We start from the raw sequence: 12972 nt of genomic DNA on the forward strand, positions 1-12972 counted from the left end.
AAGGGCCAACATCACTGAAAGGACATGCTCTGTAAGGGTCACAGTAACTTCGGAAGGTTATTGATGGGTTACTGGGGAGAGGTAAAAGCCACCCATACCTCAAGGGAGGGCAGGGAACTGCTTTTCAGGTCACTACAGGCCAGTCAGCTTCATGTCATTCTCTGGGAAGACTATGGAACAAATCATCCTGGAAGCCATTTCTAGGCACATGCAGGACAAGAACATGACTAGGAACAGACAATATGATTTAGCATCTGCTTCAAAGACCAACTGCATTCGCCAATAGGAGGATGGGTTGTGTGGGTAAGGAGAGAGCACTACATACTTTATACCTTTACTACAGCAATCTTTGACACCATTTCCCGTTGTATCCTTATAACCTAATTGATGAGATATGGACAAGTGGGCAGAAAAGTGGCTCAAAGGATCATTACAAATAGTACGAAGTCCAGCCAGTAACCAGTTACTAGAAGTGCTCCCTGGGAATGGATTCTGGGGCTAATACCATTTAACATCTTTATTAGCAGCCTGGATAAAGGATTAGAGTCTGCAGACAAATACAAAATTCGTGGTACTGTTTAACATACATGGGGTAGGCTGTGCATTTACAGGAACCCAGATAGGCTAAGAAACAGCCTGGTATGAATCTCATGAAGTTCAGCAAAGGCCAATGCACAGTCCAGCCTCATGCACCAGTACAGGCTGGGGGCTGGTTTTGCAGCCAGCAAAGCAGCTTTGCAGAAAACGATCCACAGTCCTGGCAGACAGGACAAAAGTGGACTGTCTACCAGGCAGACAACAAAGTGGAACTAAGTGCCAGCAGTGAGCCTTTGCAACAAAGGTGGCCAAATGCATGCTGGACTGTATTAGCAAGAACACAGGCAGCGGGCCATGCAAAGGGAGTCCTTCCCTCTCTTGTGGGACTGCTGCTGGAGTAACATGTCCATAGTTAGCCTGCCCAGTGCAAGAAAGCCATTGACGTGTTGGGGCAAGTCCAGTGGAGGTCCACCAAGACAGCTGTTGCATGGACTACAATAGATAAGGAGATGCTGTAAGAGCTGCACTTGTTCAGCTGGAAGAAGACAAGATAAAAGGCTTGTTAAAGTCCACAGCTTCCTACAAGGAGGCAGCAGTGAACACAAAGTAGTTTACAATGTTCAGGTGTGTGCTCCATCCTGGATGTATGTACAAGTAGAGGAAGATAAGGGTAACAGGTTAAAACTTAAACAGGGGAAGTTTAGATTAGATATTAAGGAAGAAGTTCTTTACTGTGAGGGTGGTGGAATGGGTTGCCCAAGGAAGTTGTGAATGCTTCGTGCCTGGCAGTGTTCAAGGCCAGGTTGGACAGAGCCTTGGGTGACATGGTTTAGTGCAAGGTGTCCCTGCCCACGGCAAGGAGGTTGGAACTTGATGACCTTGAGGTCCTTTCCAACCCTAACTATTCTATGATTCTATGAAAGCAGGGAACACTGAAAGCAATAATGCTCCTTTTAAATCACCTCATGTTCTACAATTCCTGCACAAGTTTCTCACTCTGATTTTTCTCTCACAGAATCTTAGCAATAATGGTAAAATAGTATTAATTTTCCTATAAATTGAAAATCGTATTTTGGTAAACCACTTTAACACAAAACTTTACATAAAACCAGCTCGTTTTCCAATTTTCAGGGGAAGAAAAACCAAAAGTGTGATTGAGGTGAATTGTCAAACAGCATGATTAACTTTTAAAAAAATTAATACATTGTTTGCATCACATTTATTTAGCATATAAAGCCAAGAAATGCAAGCAGTCAGTCTCTATTCACATATGAAGTAGTTTCTTCAGCTGTTCCCACTTTACCTGAGACAGAAGTAAAATTGCTCTGGTTTATTCTACATCATGATGTATTTGTGCTCAATGAAGGAAACAGAGTACATTTCTGATCCTAACAACAGGCACAACACCACTTCTTGCTAGACTTGACTACTCCAGCATGGTGCCATTCTTAATTACCAGAGCTCCAAAGCTTTGAGAGAAAAATAAAAGCATTAACTATTACACATTTTCTCCACCAATTCAAGATTTATGATATTGCAGGTTTTGTCTGTTGTTTTTTAAAAACACATAACCTTGCTCATTTCCAGCTTTAGTGCATATAATATAGTTACCCTCATATTAAAAACACTTTCACTTGACAGGAGTGACTATTCCTCTGGTCCATTAATCTTCTGAAATTGTCAGTTTGCAATATCAGCAGCCAATTCAGAATCCTGAAGGTTAATCGTCAGTAATACCAGGAGAGGTGGCAGTGGCATATAAACTGCTCCAAGAGCTGTTGCCTCTGGAGGTACCTCACTTGACATGAATGTGGAGATACAGATAATGAAAAACCAATATTTAATATCAGGAGTTTTCATTTTACAATCAAAATATTACATATCAGCTGGAAAAACCATCACATATAATCAAGAGAACAAATCAGAATGAATAAAACAACTCATTACTGAACAGCCCCAATGCACACAGAAAGACAAGAAAGCCAACCAAGACTTGATAGAGAAGAAACACAGTCAATTAGCAACAAACTTAAGTTATATTTCTCTCTTCCAGTCAGACAGAACCAGGGTGTACCCTGTAGTTTGTACTATATTATATATAATGCATTTGCATTTATATAGTTTGCCAGGCACCTGGTAAAAAGAAATAACAGTCGACACTAGGCACTAGTTGGGAACTGGAGTAATCAAGAATTTCTAACTTCTGCTGCAAGTTTCCTGTATAATCTTCAGGAAGTTATAGGAGGCAGATGGAGATTAAATCAGAGACTAAGATGCACCAATTTAAATATGAACACTCCTATTACAATGGCAATTTAGTCTCTTGCTGAATGCTCCTTAATTCTTAAAGCCTCTCCTTAAGCTAACTCAGCTGACCCGCTAGTAGGGGCTCAGTACAGAGGTCTAAGCTTAGGCCCCTGTAAGCCAAGGCAACTACATGCAGACAGCAGAAGACCCATGCTTTTCTGGACCAGCTGCTGGAAGCCAAGGAAGAATTTATCTCAAGTGGCAAGAACACCTAATGTGTAGGTGACAGAGTGAATCAATCCCCTGGCTACAAGACCTCTGGAACAGCTATTCGGCTCTACTGACAATATTTCCATAACAAACTGAGCCTGCACGATCAATGAAGGGAGCTTAAAGACACTCTAAGCTGGGCACGTAAATACTGCACTGAAGGCCAACTTGAAAACTTTACAGAGACTAACATACAGAAAATTTTAGTCAATTTTTTTCATTCATTAAATTGCAAGGTGTTACACAATGGAGAAAACAGTCTGTGTGCACAATGTGAGTAATTTTTTAATACATGACATTTCTTATCAAAGACTAAAATGATGATATGAAAGCCAGGATTTATAATAAATCTTTGAGCACATTGGACTAGGTGAAGGTCCCCATGAAACGTAACAGCAGACTTTTAAAAACGTAATTTTGAAAAAATACTACCGTACACAGATCAATATAGAATAAAAACCACTGTAAAATGAATGGATTCCAAGCACGAAGCTAGCAGACACAGTAACTGGTAAAGTTCAGGAAATAAGACACTGTAGGAAATATTAGGGATCACTTGTTTCAAATTACTGGTTCAGCTACAGGCTGGCAACTAAAGAATGCTACAGAATAATCTCCAGTCACATGCACAAAACAGATGCTTGAGTGCAAGCTGCCTAATCAGGACAAAATATATTTTACAGAGCAGTTTCTCTATTTCAAAAGACCTTTAAAATATTAGTGAATACCCATTATAGCAAACAAAAAGCTCTACAGTATTTGCACCCTTCTGAACTAATGCTGTGAAAACCTGAAAATTAACCAACCTGAGAAGATCAGTCAAGGTTAGGTTCCCCATACTATCATAGAATCAGAATTATTTAACATATTTTATTCAAAAATAAAGCAGGATACCCAAAAACCTGGTTACTCCTAGAGAAAACTGAGTATCTACAAAGGTTTGTTCTTTGCCAGATCCATCTGGCTCATCTTTTTACCACAGGAGTAGCCTAAATGCATAGCTCTCAGAAACCACTCAGCGTTAGTAACACATCAAGTGACTCAAATGCCAAAATCACAAGGCATGTTATTTTTGTCCTTAGCCTCATCCAGTTTGTGTACTGCACAATATTCAACAGATTTTCTGAAATATTATTACTGTTACAGAACAAACAGCTAATAGTCACACTTTAACTGTTCCTTACAGTTGCATTAGGAATCCTAATGATTGACGTTACAAACCAAATTACCGGATATGTATCTTTCTAACATATGCTTAAATTCTGCAATATTCTCATATTTAGTTTCATAGAACTACCCACTAACATCAGAGACGTGCCCTAAAAGCACAAGCTTCCAAACTAATATCTGGCATTAGCCCTAAGATATGTTCAGGATCAGTATATTATTCCAAAACGAGAATGATTTAACTCAGGGCATGAAACTGATGTATGTCACTCAGTGCAGACAGGCATGAACTCCAAAGGAAGAGATGTATAAAAAACCCCTGTGTTCACAGAATGCAACAGATAGCCTGTCAGAAAGGGCAAATCCCATCTCTTGGCTCAACTAGTTCATATCAATTCTATTGTAATTAAATAATTTCAAGTTCGCTTTATCCAGAAGTCACTCAAATCTGTATTCTTTTAACTTTTTTTTTCTTTTTAATTTTGTATGGCTACTTGCTGCAAGTAAAGTTACTTATAAAAGAAGGAAAATATAATTGCAAAATTGGATTCTATTACTTTTTCCTAGATACAGCAACTTAATTTACAATAGTTTCAAAAATGTCTGTATGCTGAAGGCATACACAACTCCATAAAGCGTTAAACAAAAGCAACATGCTGCTGTTTCAAACAAAGACCTGGAAAAGAAACAGCAAAGAGGCTATCAAAAGCCATCTTCCAAGAGTCTGCTGAAAGCACTGACCAGAGTATTCACAGCTAAACTTGTGCTGCCCTTCCAGGTTGAGGGAAGTTGAACACTACTCCTTTTCCAGCCCTACTATTCCAAATCACCGCAGCAGCAACATCCTAAAACACACAGACACCTGCAATCCACTACACAACTGCGAAGCAGAGGGCATGTCCTGTCCTGCGAAGGGTATAAGCCAGGCCAAGCTGACCCTGTCATGGAAGGATAAGGTCCTTGCCCGCCCAACCCCGCCTGCCCTCTGACCCTCTCCTACCAACACAAGCATGCCTGTTACCTCTGCAGGAAGCTGGGTAGCAGTTAATTCTTTTTTATGTGTTTTGGTTGGTTTGTTGTTTTGTTTTTTCTTTCTCTTTTTTTTAAACACATTTTGGTTTTACTGCTATTTAAAAGTCAAGAAAAATAACCTGAGTCAACACAGAGACTACAAGCCTGAGACTGTTGGATTGGACCTGTGTAAACAAGGAGTTACACACAATGGGAATTCGGGCTGAGAAGAACTTTTTGGGCATACTTACTTTCCCTCTAACTCCATTATTTCTACTAATTATAAATATTTCCTTTCTGTATTTCTAAGCCTTCTTATGCACTGAATCTAGCCAAATCAGATGCAACTTACAGAGCAGTATTTTCATTCAGTAATAAGAAACATCAGGTAACCTATTTAGCATAATGAACTATTTTCAGGTTTGTAGTAAAACGAAATTCTTACTCCAGTTCACTAAAGAGAGCAGCACTAGCACGCCCAGCATAGAATACTGGAAGTCCAGTCACTAGCTGATTAAAATAGTTTATAAAGCTCTATGTGGGTGCCATGCAATTCAGTCCAGAGTTAGAAGCATCGCAGTGCTCTCTAGTACAAAGCAAATCTTAAAGCTGATAGCATTAAAAAAGAAAAAATAAAGACGATGTAGTATAGTTTACTAGGAGAAATGCCAGACTGTTTAAGATAACACGAGCATGGCTGATGCCTATACCAGACTGCTTCATCATCTGTAATTTCAAGCTCCAAAAGATACTGTTTAATTTACACTTGCCCTGAGAGCTTCCATCACATTTTCTAACTGGAAAATAGAAATATATTGTGAAGATACACTTTTCAGCATTGTTATTATATATACATCTCCCAACATAAACAGTTTTGGCATATCACAGACTAATCACCCCTTGATCATAGCACAGAGCTTTCATGCTCAGTATACTTCTGTATTCGGTGCTGATCTGAGGAAGTATCGAACAGACAATACACCTAGCAACAGACAGACATGGGTCTGAAGTTTAATGCTAACTGGTATGCCCCACACTGTTAAGAAAAACAAACCTATCATGTTAGTTAATCCCCAAACATTGTCAGCAACACAATTTCAATCCCACAGATTCTTTCTACAGCTCCCATTCTTCACTTATTAAGTGATACCACCTAGGAAAACCCTACTTGGGTATTACTGCTACACAGAGCAAAGACAAGCACTGGACTGCTTTAGACCCAACAGTACATTCTGTTATTCCTTAGTTAAATGCTCTAACTAAGGGGAAGGAAGTTTGCCACATAATTGTGTCATAAGCTTAACACTGGGAGAAACTGAGTAATTTCAGTGTTTCTGAACAGATTATCAAAAAGTCAGCAAAAATCTCAGAATCCACTGCTGTGACTAGACTTACAAATAAATGATTTCCACATAAATGTCACCTACTAAGAAAGCTTTGCAGACTCAGAAGTAAAAAAAATAGAAAAATATGAGATGAAAGTGCTTAACACACCAAAGGATTCCAAGTTCCATTTCCAGTAAGAGTTTAAGATCTTACTTCCAGCTTTTAACTGAGGTCCCACAGTCTGCAGGACCCCACAGATGGGGTAAACTCATTTTGCAAATTTTAACAGTATTAACATTATAAAAATAATTTAAAAAAACAACAAAACCAAAAGACAAATCATTTTAGAAATGGCTGATGATGAATAGCTGTGAGCAAAATTTTATATTACATCAGAAATTTGCAATATTATTAGGAGTAGTTTACCTTCATACAGTACCCATCAAATCTAATAATTACAATCTAACAACCTACGATACAGCTCCTAATTTTGGCCTAGGAGTTTTTCAATACCTCTATCACACTACGATAAATTTATTAAGTGACACGGAAGCATACACCTCAGCTGCAAAATAACCCTGTAAGTTACAATGCATGTGGTAGTGATGAGGACAATCTAGTTTTACACTGTAAGCACAACAGTGAGATTACAAGTACCAGGAATTTGTTTTAAGAAGCCTGTGTTAAGACATGGTTTAAAGAGCTGGTGCTGTTCCAAATCAGTAAGAAGAACATGCCATTCCTTTGATCACTCTAGCCAAATCTAATCACGATCAGGCCAAATGCATGCGATTAAAATACCTATTTAGCAATTGAGATCTGACTGAAAAGGGCAGCAGTTTCCTTTGAAACTAGAACAACAAAAAATGGCTTCCAGAAGTGAGGAAGCAAGATCGTTTCTGCTGGCTGTATCACATATTCTACTGTAGGACTGCTCTCACCTCGGACCTCTCTTACAAAGACCACAACTCGCAGCAGCCCATGCAAACTGCAGGCAACTGTGGAAAACTGCGTTAAGCTTTGTGGAAGCTATGCAAATTGCTGTTGTGATGTAAAAGGGAATGACGCAAAAGTTGTACTTACACAAGAATACGACAAACATGCTGAACAAGTATCAAGAACTGCACACACGGTAGTTACTCTAAGCTTCAGCGTGGCAAGCTTAATGAAACATTACTCAAAATACCGGCTTAAAAATTACACTGTCCACCTCCTTTGTAGATAGATGTTGAAGAAAGTAAACATTAACACAGAGACCAAACAACTTACTCAGAGTCTCATCGCAATACAGAGGAGAAAGTGGAAGCACCACCCCCGCCTTCCTCCAAAACACACACAGAGATTTCTGTTCCACTGACCACAACTTTTTCTTATTTACATGTTACTACCCTCAATTTCTCAGGGCTGATCACAACCTGCTCTTGTTTTTCTGTGACCACACGCATTTCTCAAACACTCTGGCATTCCTCAACAACCAACAATGGTATACACCATGCTCTGCTACAGAGTGTCACTTTATGACTTTCAAAACAAGCACAATCATTAGCTACAATTAATCTGTTCAAGTGCATACTGCTTCACACAACATTGAATATGCTACTATAAGTTGGAACTAAAGTCACATTACATATGCAATTCCTTTCTCCCAAACTGACAAAGTCTTCACCACGTTTTCCAAGGCCCCCTTCTAGTTCTGCAGCTTAATCCGAGCTGATATATTCGTATTTTCCTTCCACTATTGCATAAAAAAAGCCACATTTTTTAAAACGGAAAGTGGCAGACTACTGATAATGCAAGTTAAACTGACTGTGTAAGCACGTCAGAGAAACACACGGTTAAAATGGCTATTTTCAATTAGAGAGAAAAACTGACTGCCCTCCAATTAAAGTAATCCTGCTCATCAAGATCACTGAATTCTCAAGCTGCACACAGAGTAAAACTGAGCTTTGAAAAAGAAAACATACAACCCTACTGGCGTTAAGTTTATTAATGGATTTTTCTTAACGGGAGAATAAAGTAACCTAAACTCCTGTGCTTGCCAAGCTTCCTCAGTTGTCACCATACCCCTGGAAAGCCACATAACCCCAAAGCCACGGGGTCCGCTACCGATCGCCTGCGATACACAGAGCTAATCCCAGCAGGCACAGATGTGCAACAGCGAAAAACAGGGCTCGCCGAGCCGGGAGTCACACTTCACATAGCGGGTGCCTTCGTTACACGGGTCAGAGGCTGACCTGGCGGCGCCCTGAGAAGCCCGCGGCTTCCCCCCCCCGGAGGGGCTGCCCCTCCTCGGCCACCGACAGCCACCACATCCGCGCTGCCCATCGGGCACCCTCAGGCTGCCGGCCCGCCGGGGCGCCCAGACCTTCGGCACCAAGCCCGCCGCTGGGGAGTTCCGTGAAGCGGTGCCGAGCCGGCAGAGCAAAACTTTGCCTCTTCTCCCGGGAGAGCGCTGGGGCCGAAGCGGAGCTGTTCCTACCTTGCCCCTGTCAACAGATGCTCTGTCTCCCCAGCCCCACTCCGCGGGGTAAACTAGCCAGGCCCGAGGCCCCTGCCTCGGTAACGCATTAGAGCCAACAACCCCCCAGACAGACACGACGAGAGAAACCACGTCTGAGCAGAGACAGCGCTCGGCAGCCCGCGGCCATGGAGGACGGACCTCCCCGCGAACAGCGCCGGGCGGAGGGCGCAGGGGCTCGGGCACGCTGGCAGCCTCCGCTCCGGCCGGGCTCCGCGGAGAGTGAGGCCCCCCCAAAGCACCGCCGCCGCCGCCGCTCCCCCCAGCCCGGCCCTCACCTCCTTGACGGGGGGGAATTTTTTCCGGCACTCCAGACTGAGGCCCCGCAGGTCTCCCTGCATGTTTTCCAGCAGCTTCTTCACGGCTCCGGGGCTGCTGGTCCCGGACATGGCGCCACCGGGCCGGCCCCGGGCCGGGCGCAGCTCCGAGGGGACAGGGGCAGCGCTCCCCGCTCCACAGCCCCAGCCGACACGTCTGCGCCCGACACCGGAACCCCTTAGCCAACGTTCCGGCCCCTTCCCCTGCCCCGCTCCACCGCCGCCGCGGCCCCCCCGCTCCCACAATGCCGCGCGTCAGGCCGCTTCCGCACACACTGACCGGGGGCGGAGAGAGTGGTGGCTGTGTACGGGACCGGTCAGTGCCTTTGGGAGGGGACTGGACGGGCCGGGCCGTAGCGAACCGAACTGAACTGAACTGAACTGAACTGAACTGCAGCGGTGGAGAGTGGGGATGAAGGCTCTCGGCCTCGCTGCCACTCATCTGCGGCTGTGGGAGGCCGCTCCCGCCGAGTGTGGCTCCCGGGGGAGGTCGGCGCTGGGCACGGCAGACAGCTAGGAACTCCTTGGGAATGGTGAAGTTCTTGCTTCGTGCTTTTCGCAGGCTGTGTCCCTCAGACAAGGAACTAAGATTTCAGCCCTGTGTTAAGTAAAATTGAACCCATGATTCTGTAACATTATTATGCTTTCACAGAATCACAGAATGGTTGGGGTTGGAATAGACTTCTGGGGATCATCTAGTCCAACCCTCCTGCCAAGGCAGGGCCACCGAGAGCAGGTTACACAGGAACATGTCCTGGCAGGTTTTGAATGTCTCCAGCGGGAGACTCCACAACCCCTTGGGCAGCCTGTTCCAGTGCCCTGTCACCCTCAATGTAAAGAAGTTCTTCCTCATGCTTAAGTTGGACAAAGCCTTGGGTGAGATGGTTTAGTGTGAGGTGTCGTGCCCATGGCAAGGGGATTGGAACTAGATGATCATAAGGTCCTTTCCAACCCTGACTATTCTATGATTCTATCTATGTGCTTAACCAATAGGCATTTTCCTGAGGATTTTCCTAAGCACTTCCATTCTGGGCTTCAGTCCTGAGGGCAATGCACAAACGAGTCCCAACACCTTTCCAAGAAACAGATAATTTGCTAGGAGAGTGAGTCAATTAATTATTGACTATGCATAGGTATTTCTTAGGTAGTATTTCTTAATGATTTACTTCCCTCTTGTTGTTTGGACTTTTCCACCTACGTACAGTACATGTTGAGCTATGGGCATAGATGGGTACTCCTGGAATCTGCTTGTCTGCCTAAACTCAAGCCGTTGAAATTTGTGACATGAAGGTCAGTAAGCTGTTCTGTAACACTGCCTTTCTTATGAAAAGGGAGCAGGTATTTTGGGTGGAATTTGGCTGAATGTGACATCTTGAGTTAAAGCATCCCACTGACATTATTATCTCTGTAATCAAAATGAGAAAGATGAGGAAAGCTGTCATATGGCTACATTTCCCTCTTAGCAATGGTGAGACAAGTAATAATAATTGAGATTGATCACATTCTAAAGAAGCAAATTAATATATATTAGATACATATTAGTAAGTATGTGCTTACTAATTTCCTGCAAATTTTACTGTTTTCTTTAACCAGATAAGACTACTGTTAGCATTCAGTTTGGATGGGAGGGCCACTCTTACATTGTGAGTGCCTGATAACTTATGTGAAAGACAGATGATGTTTTCTTTAATCAGTTTATCGTACATGTCTTTTCAACTACCAGCTTTGACACTTAGTCTGCTCAGCATTGCCAGCCAAATACAGTGGGATTGCTCCTGGTTTTGGAAATGAATGATATGAGTGGTTGCAGGATTGAAAACTCCTTTAGATCTGCTGACTATAAAAGTTGAGAACCATAGAAGTGCCTGTATTTCAGGCACTTCTCTTAAACACAAGATAATCTTTCTCGCTGTTTTGATGTACACCTTTTGTAAATGCAGAACATTTATTAGTTAAACTAAACTAGAGCATTTAAAGTATTTAAACTACTAAGCCAGGATCCTTGAAAGTGACCCTAATTTTATTGTGAACATGTTCAAGTTGCTTTTGAGTTAGAGCAGCATATATGGGCATGTCTGAGGGCACGGTTTTGACTAGCAAGCTGAAAATGCTAGTTAGCTGTTAAGCTAACTTTGTATTGTGCTGCCATTATTATATTCTTGTTTACTTTGTTATTAAATTATATGTAATTTTGTGATGGGCAGTGGGTGATTGAAGTCATTCCCTGTACCTTTATGACCCTAATTACCAACAAAAATGCTCAGGATACCTATTGTGTTTCATTAAATTACCTCTTGGAACCAGTGTTCATGTTCATTCCAAATGATGTGCATCAGTCCTTCTGATTCAATTAAAGAAGGGATAGCACTTGGCTGTATTAATTTTAGGTGTTTAGTCCTAGTTGCTCTGAATATGAGAACAGGGTTATGTTGCCACATTATGCAGAGGCAAAGCTGTCAGATTTCACTGTGGAAATGAATTGTTTTGTGCTGATGGGACAAAGGGAGGCTTTTCCTCCGAGTTCACTTCGCTAACGCTCCTGTATGTTTTTGTAACTGATATGAATCTATACATAGTAGTAAACAAACTTCAGCATATGAAATGCCATCAATTGTGTGGTCAAGTAAAGGTGTTTGCAGACTCTTTGTTGGTTTTTTGTACTGGGAAGTTGAGTCATGATAGAGAAAATGTTGTTCCACAGTAGATGGAACATAGATTTTGGTATCAAAAGGCAAAGCTAAATTTCAGATTAAAAGAACGTGAGAGATGGATTAATACCAGATGCTTCCTGTAGTCCTTTATGAAAACCTATGCATTATATTGGACTGTGTAAGCACAAAGAAACCCTGCACACATACTTTACAATGTGAACACTTCAAAAGCTCCTTATATTATGGACAAGAAATGGGGCAAGAGAGTATTTTTGTTGTGGCCATAAACAGGTTAAAAGCAGAAGTAATAACCTTCCCTTTAGTACCTGGTGTGTTGGTTTGGGTTTTTATAATGGAGTAAAAATGAAGCCCTTGTTACTTTAGGATGTGGGTGTATGAAGAAGTTAGATCTACCAGCAGATTGAAAACTACTTTATTTTCCAGCATGAACTCCTTGTGAATTCAGCCTGTGTTCCTTCCTGCATGTATGTGAGCATATATTTACATGTTAGTACATATTTTGTTTGTATGTTTGCAGTTAATACACATTTTATGCTTAGTCAACTAAAAAAAGCAACCCCAGCTACTGTCTGTCTGTGAATCATCCTCTTTGTCATTAGCAAACTATCTGTAATTATGTCACATTATCTTTAATATAACTGGCAAAAATGTTAAGTAGCAATGGCCAAAATGTCAGACCTATGATGTGTTGGATACTCGGCAATGATTCCTTATTGAGTCACAGTATGATCACTTCTACACACAAATCTCTTAACCAGAGCCTTAGGTGCTTCCATGACTCCGGTGTAACCAGCCAGCAAAGCTGTTTTTTTCCAATTCTCCCTGCTTGGATCTTGTCCAGACGGATTCTCAAAGCAGTGGTTTGTTTTGGGGTTTGTTTGGGTGTTGTTTTGCATTGCCCGTTCGA

The 12972-nt window shown here is 42.1% G+C and overlaps 1 protein-coding gene across 4 annotated transcripts in view; it reads right to left on the reverse strand.

The window, feature by feature from the left end:
• Positions 1-9534, reverse strand: part of MON2 (MON2 homolog, regulator of endosome-to-Golgi trafficking) — a 67983-nt gene extending 58449 nt beyond the window's left edge. For 2 of the 4 annotated variants that reach the window (XM_057425535.1, XM_057425536.1), the window contains exon 1: positions 9355-9534. In XM_057425535.1, coding sequence (XP_057281518.1) covers positions 9355-9465 — 111 coding nt within the window. In that variant the 5' untranslated portion in view covers positions 9466-9534. The remainder of the gene's footprint in view (positions 1-9354) is intronic. The other 2 variants (XM_057425534.1, XM_057425533.1) reach the window with 1 other exon arrangement.
• Between the last annotated feature and the right edge of the window lie 3438 nt (positions 9535-12972).

This window comes from Pezoporus wallicus, unplaced genomic scaffold, assembly GCF_028554395.1.
Source record: "Pezoporus wallicus isolate ANWC-B61680 ecotype Strahan unplaced genomic scaffold, APGP_CSIRO_Pwel_v1 contig_4722, whole genome shotgun sequence".
NCBI lineage: Eukaryota > Metazoa > Chordata > Aves > Psittaciformes > Psittacidae > Pezoporus > Pezoporus wallicus.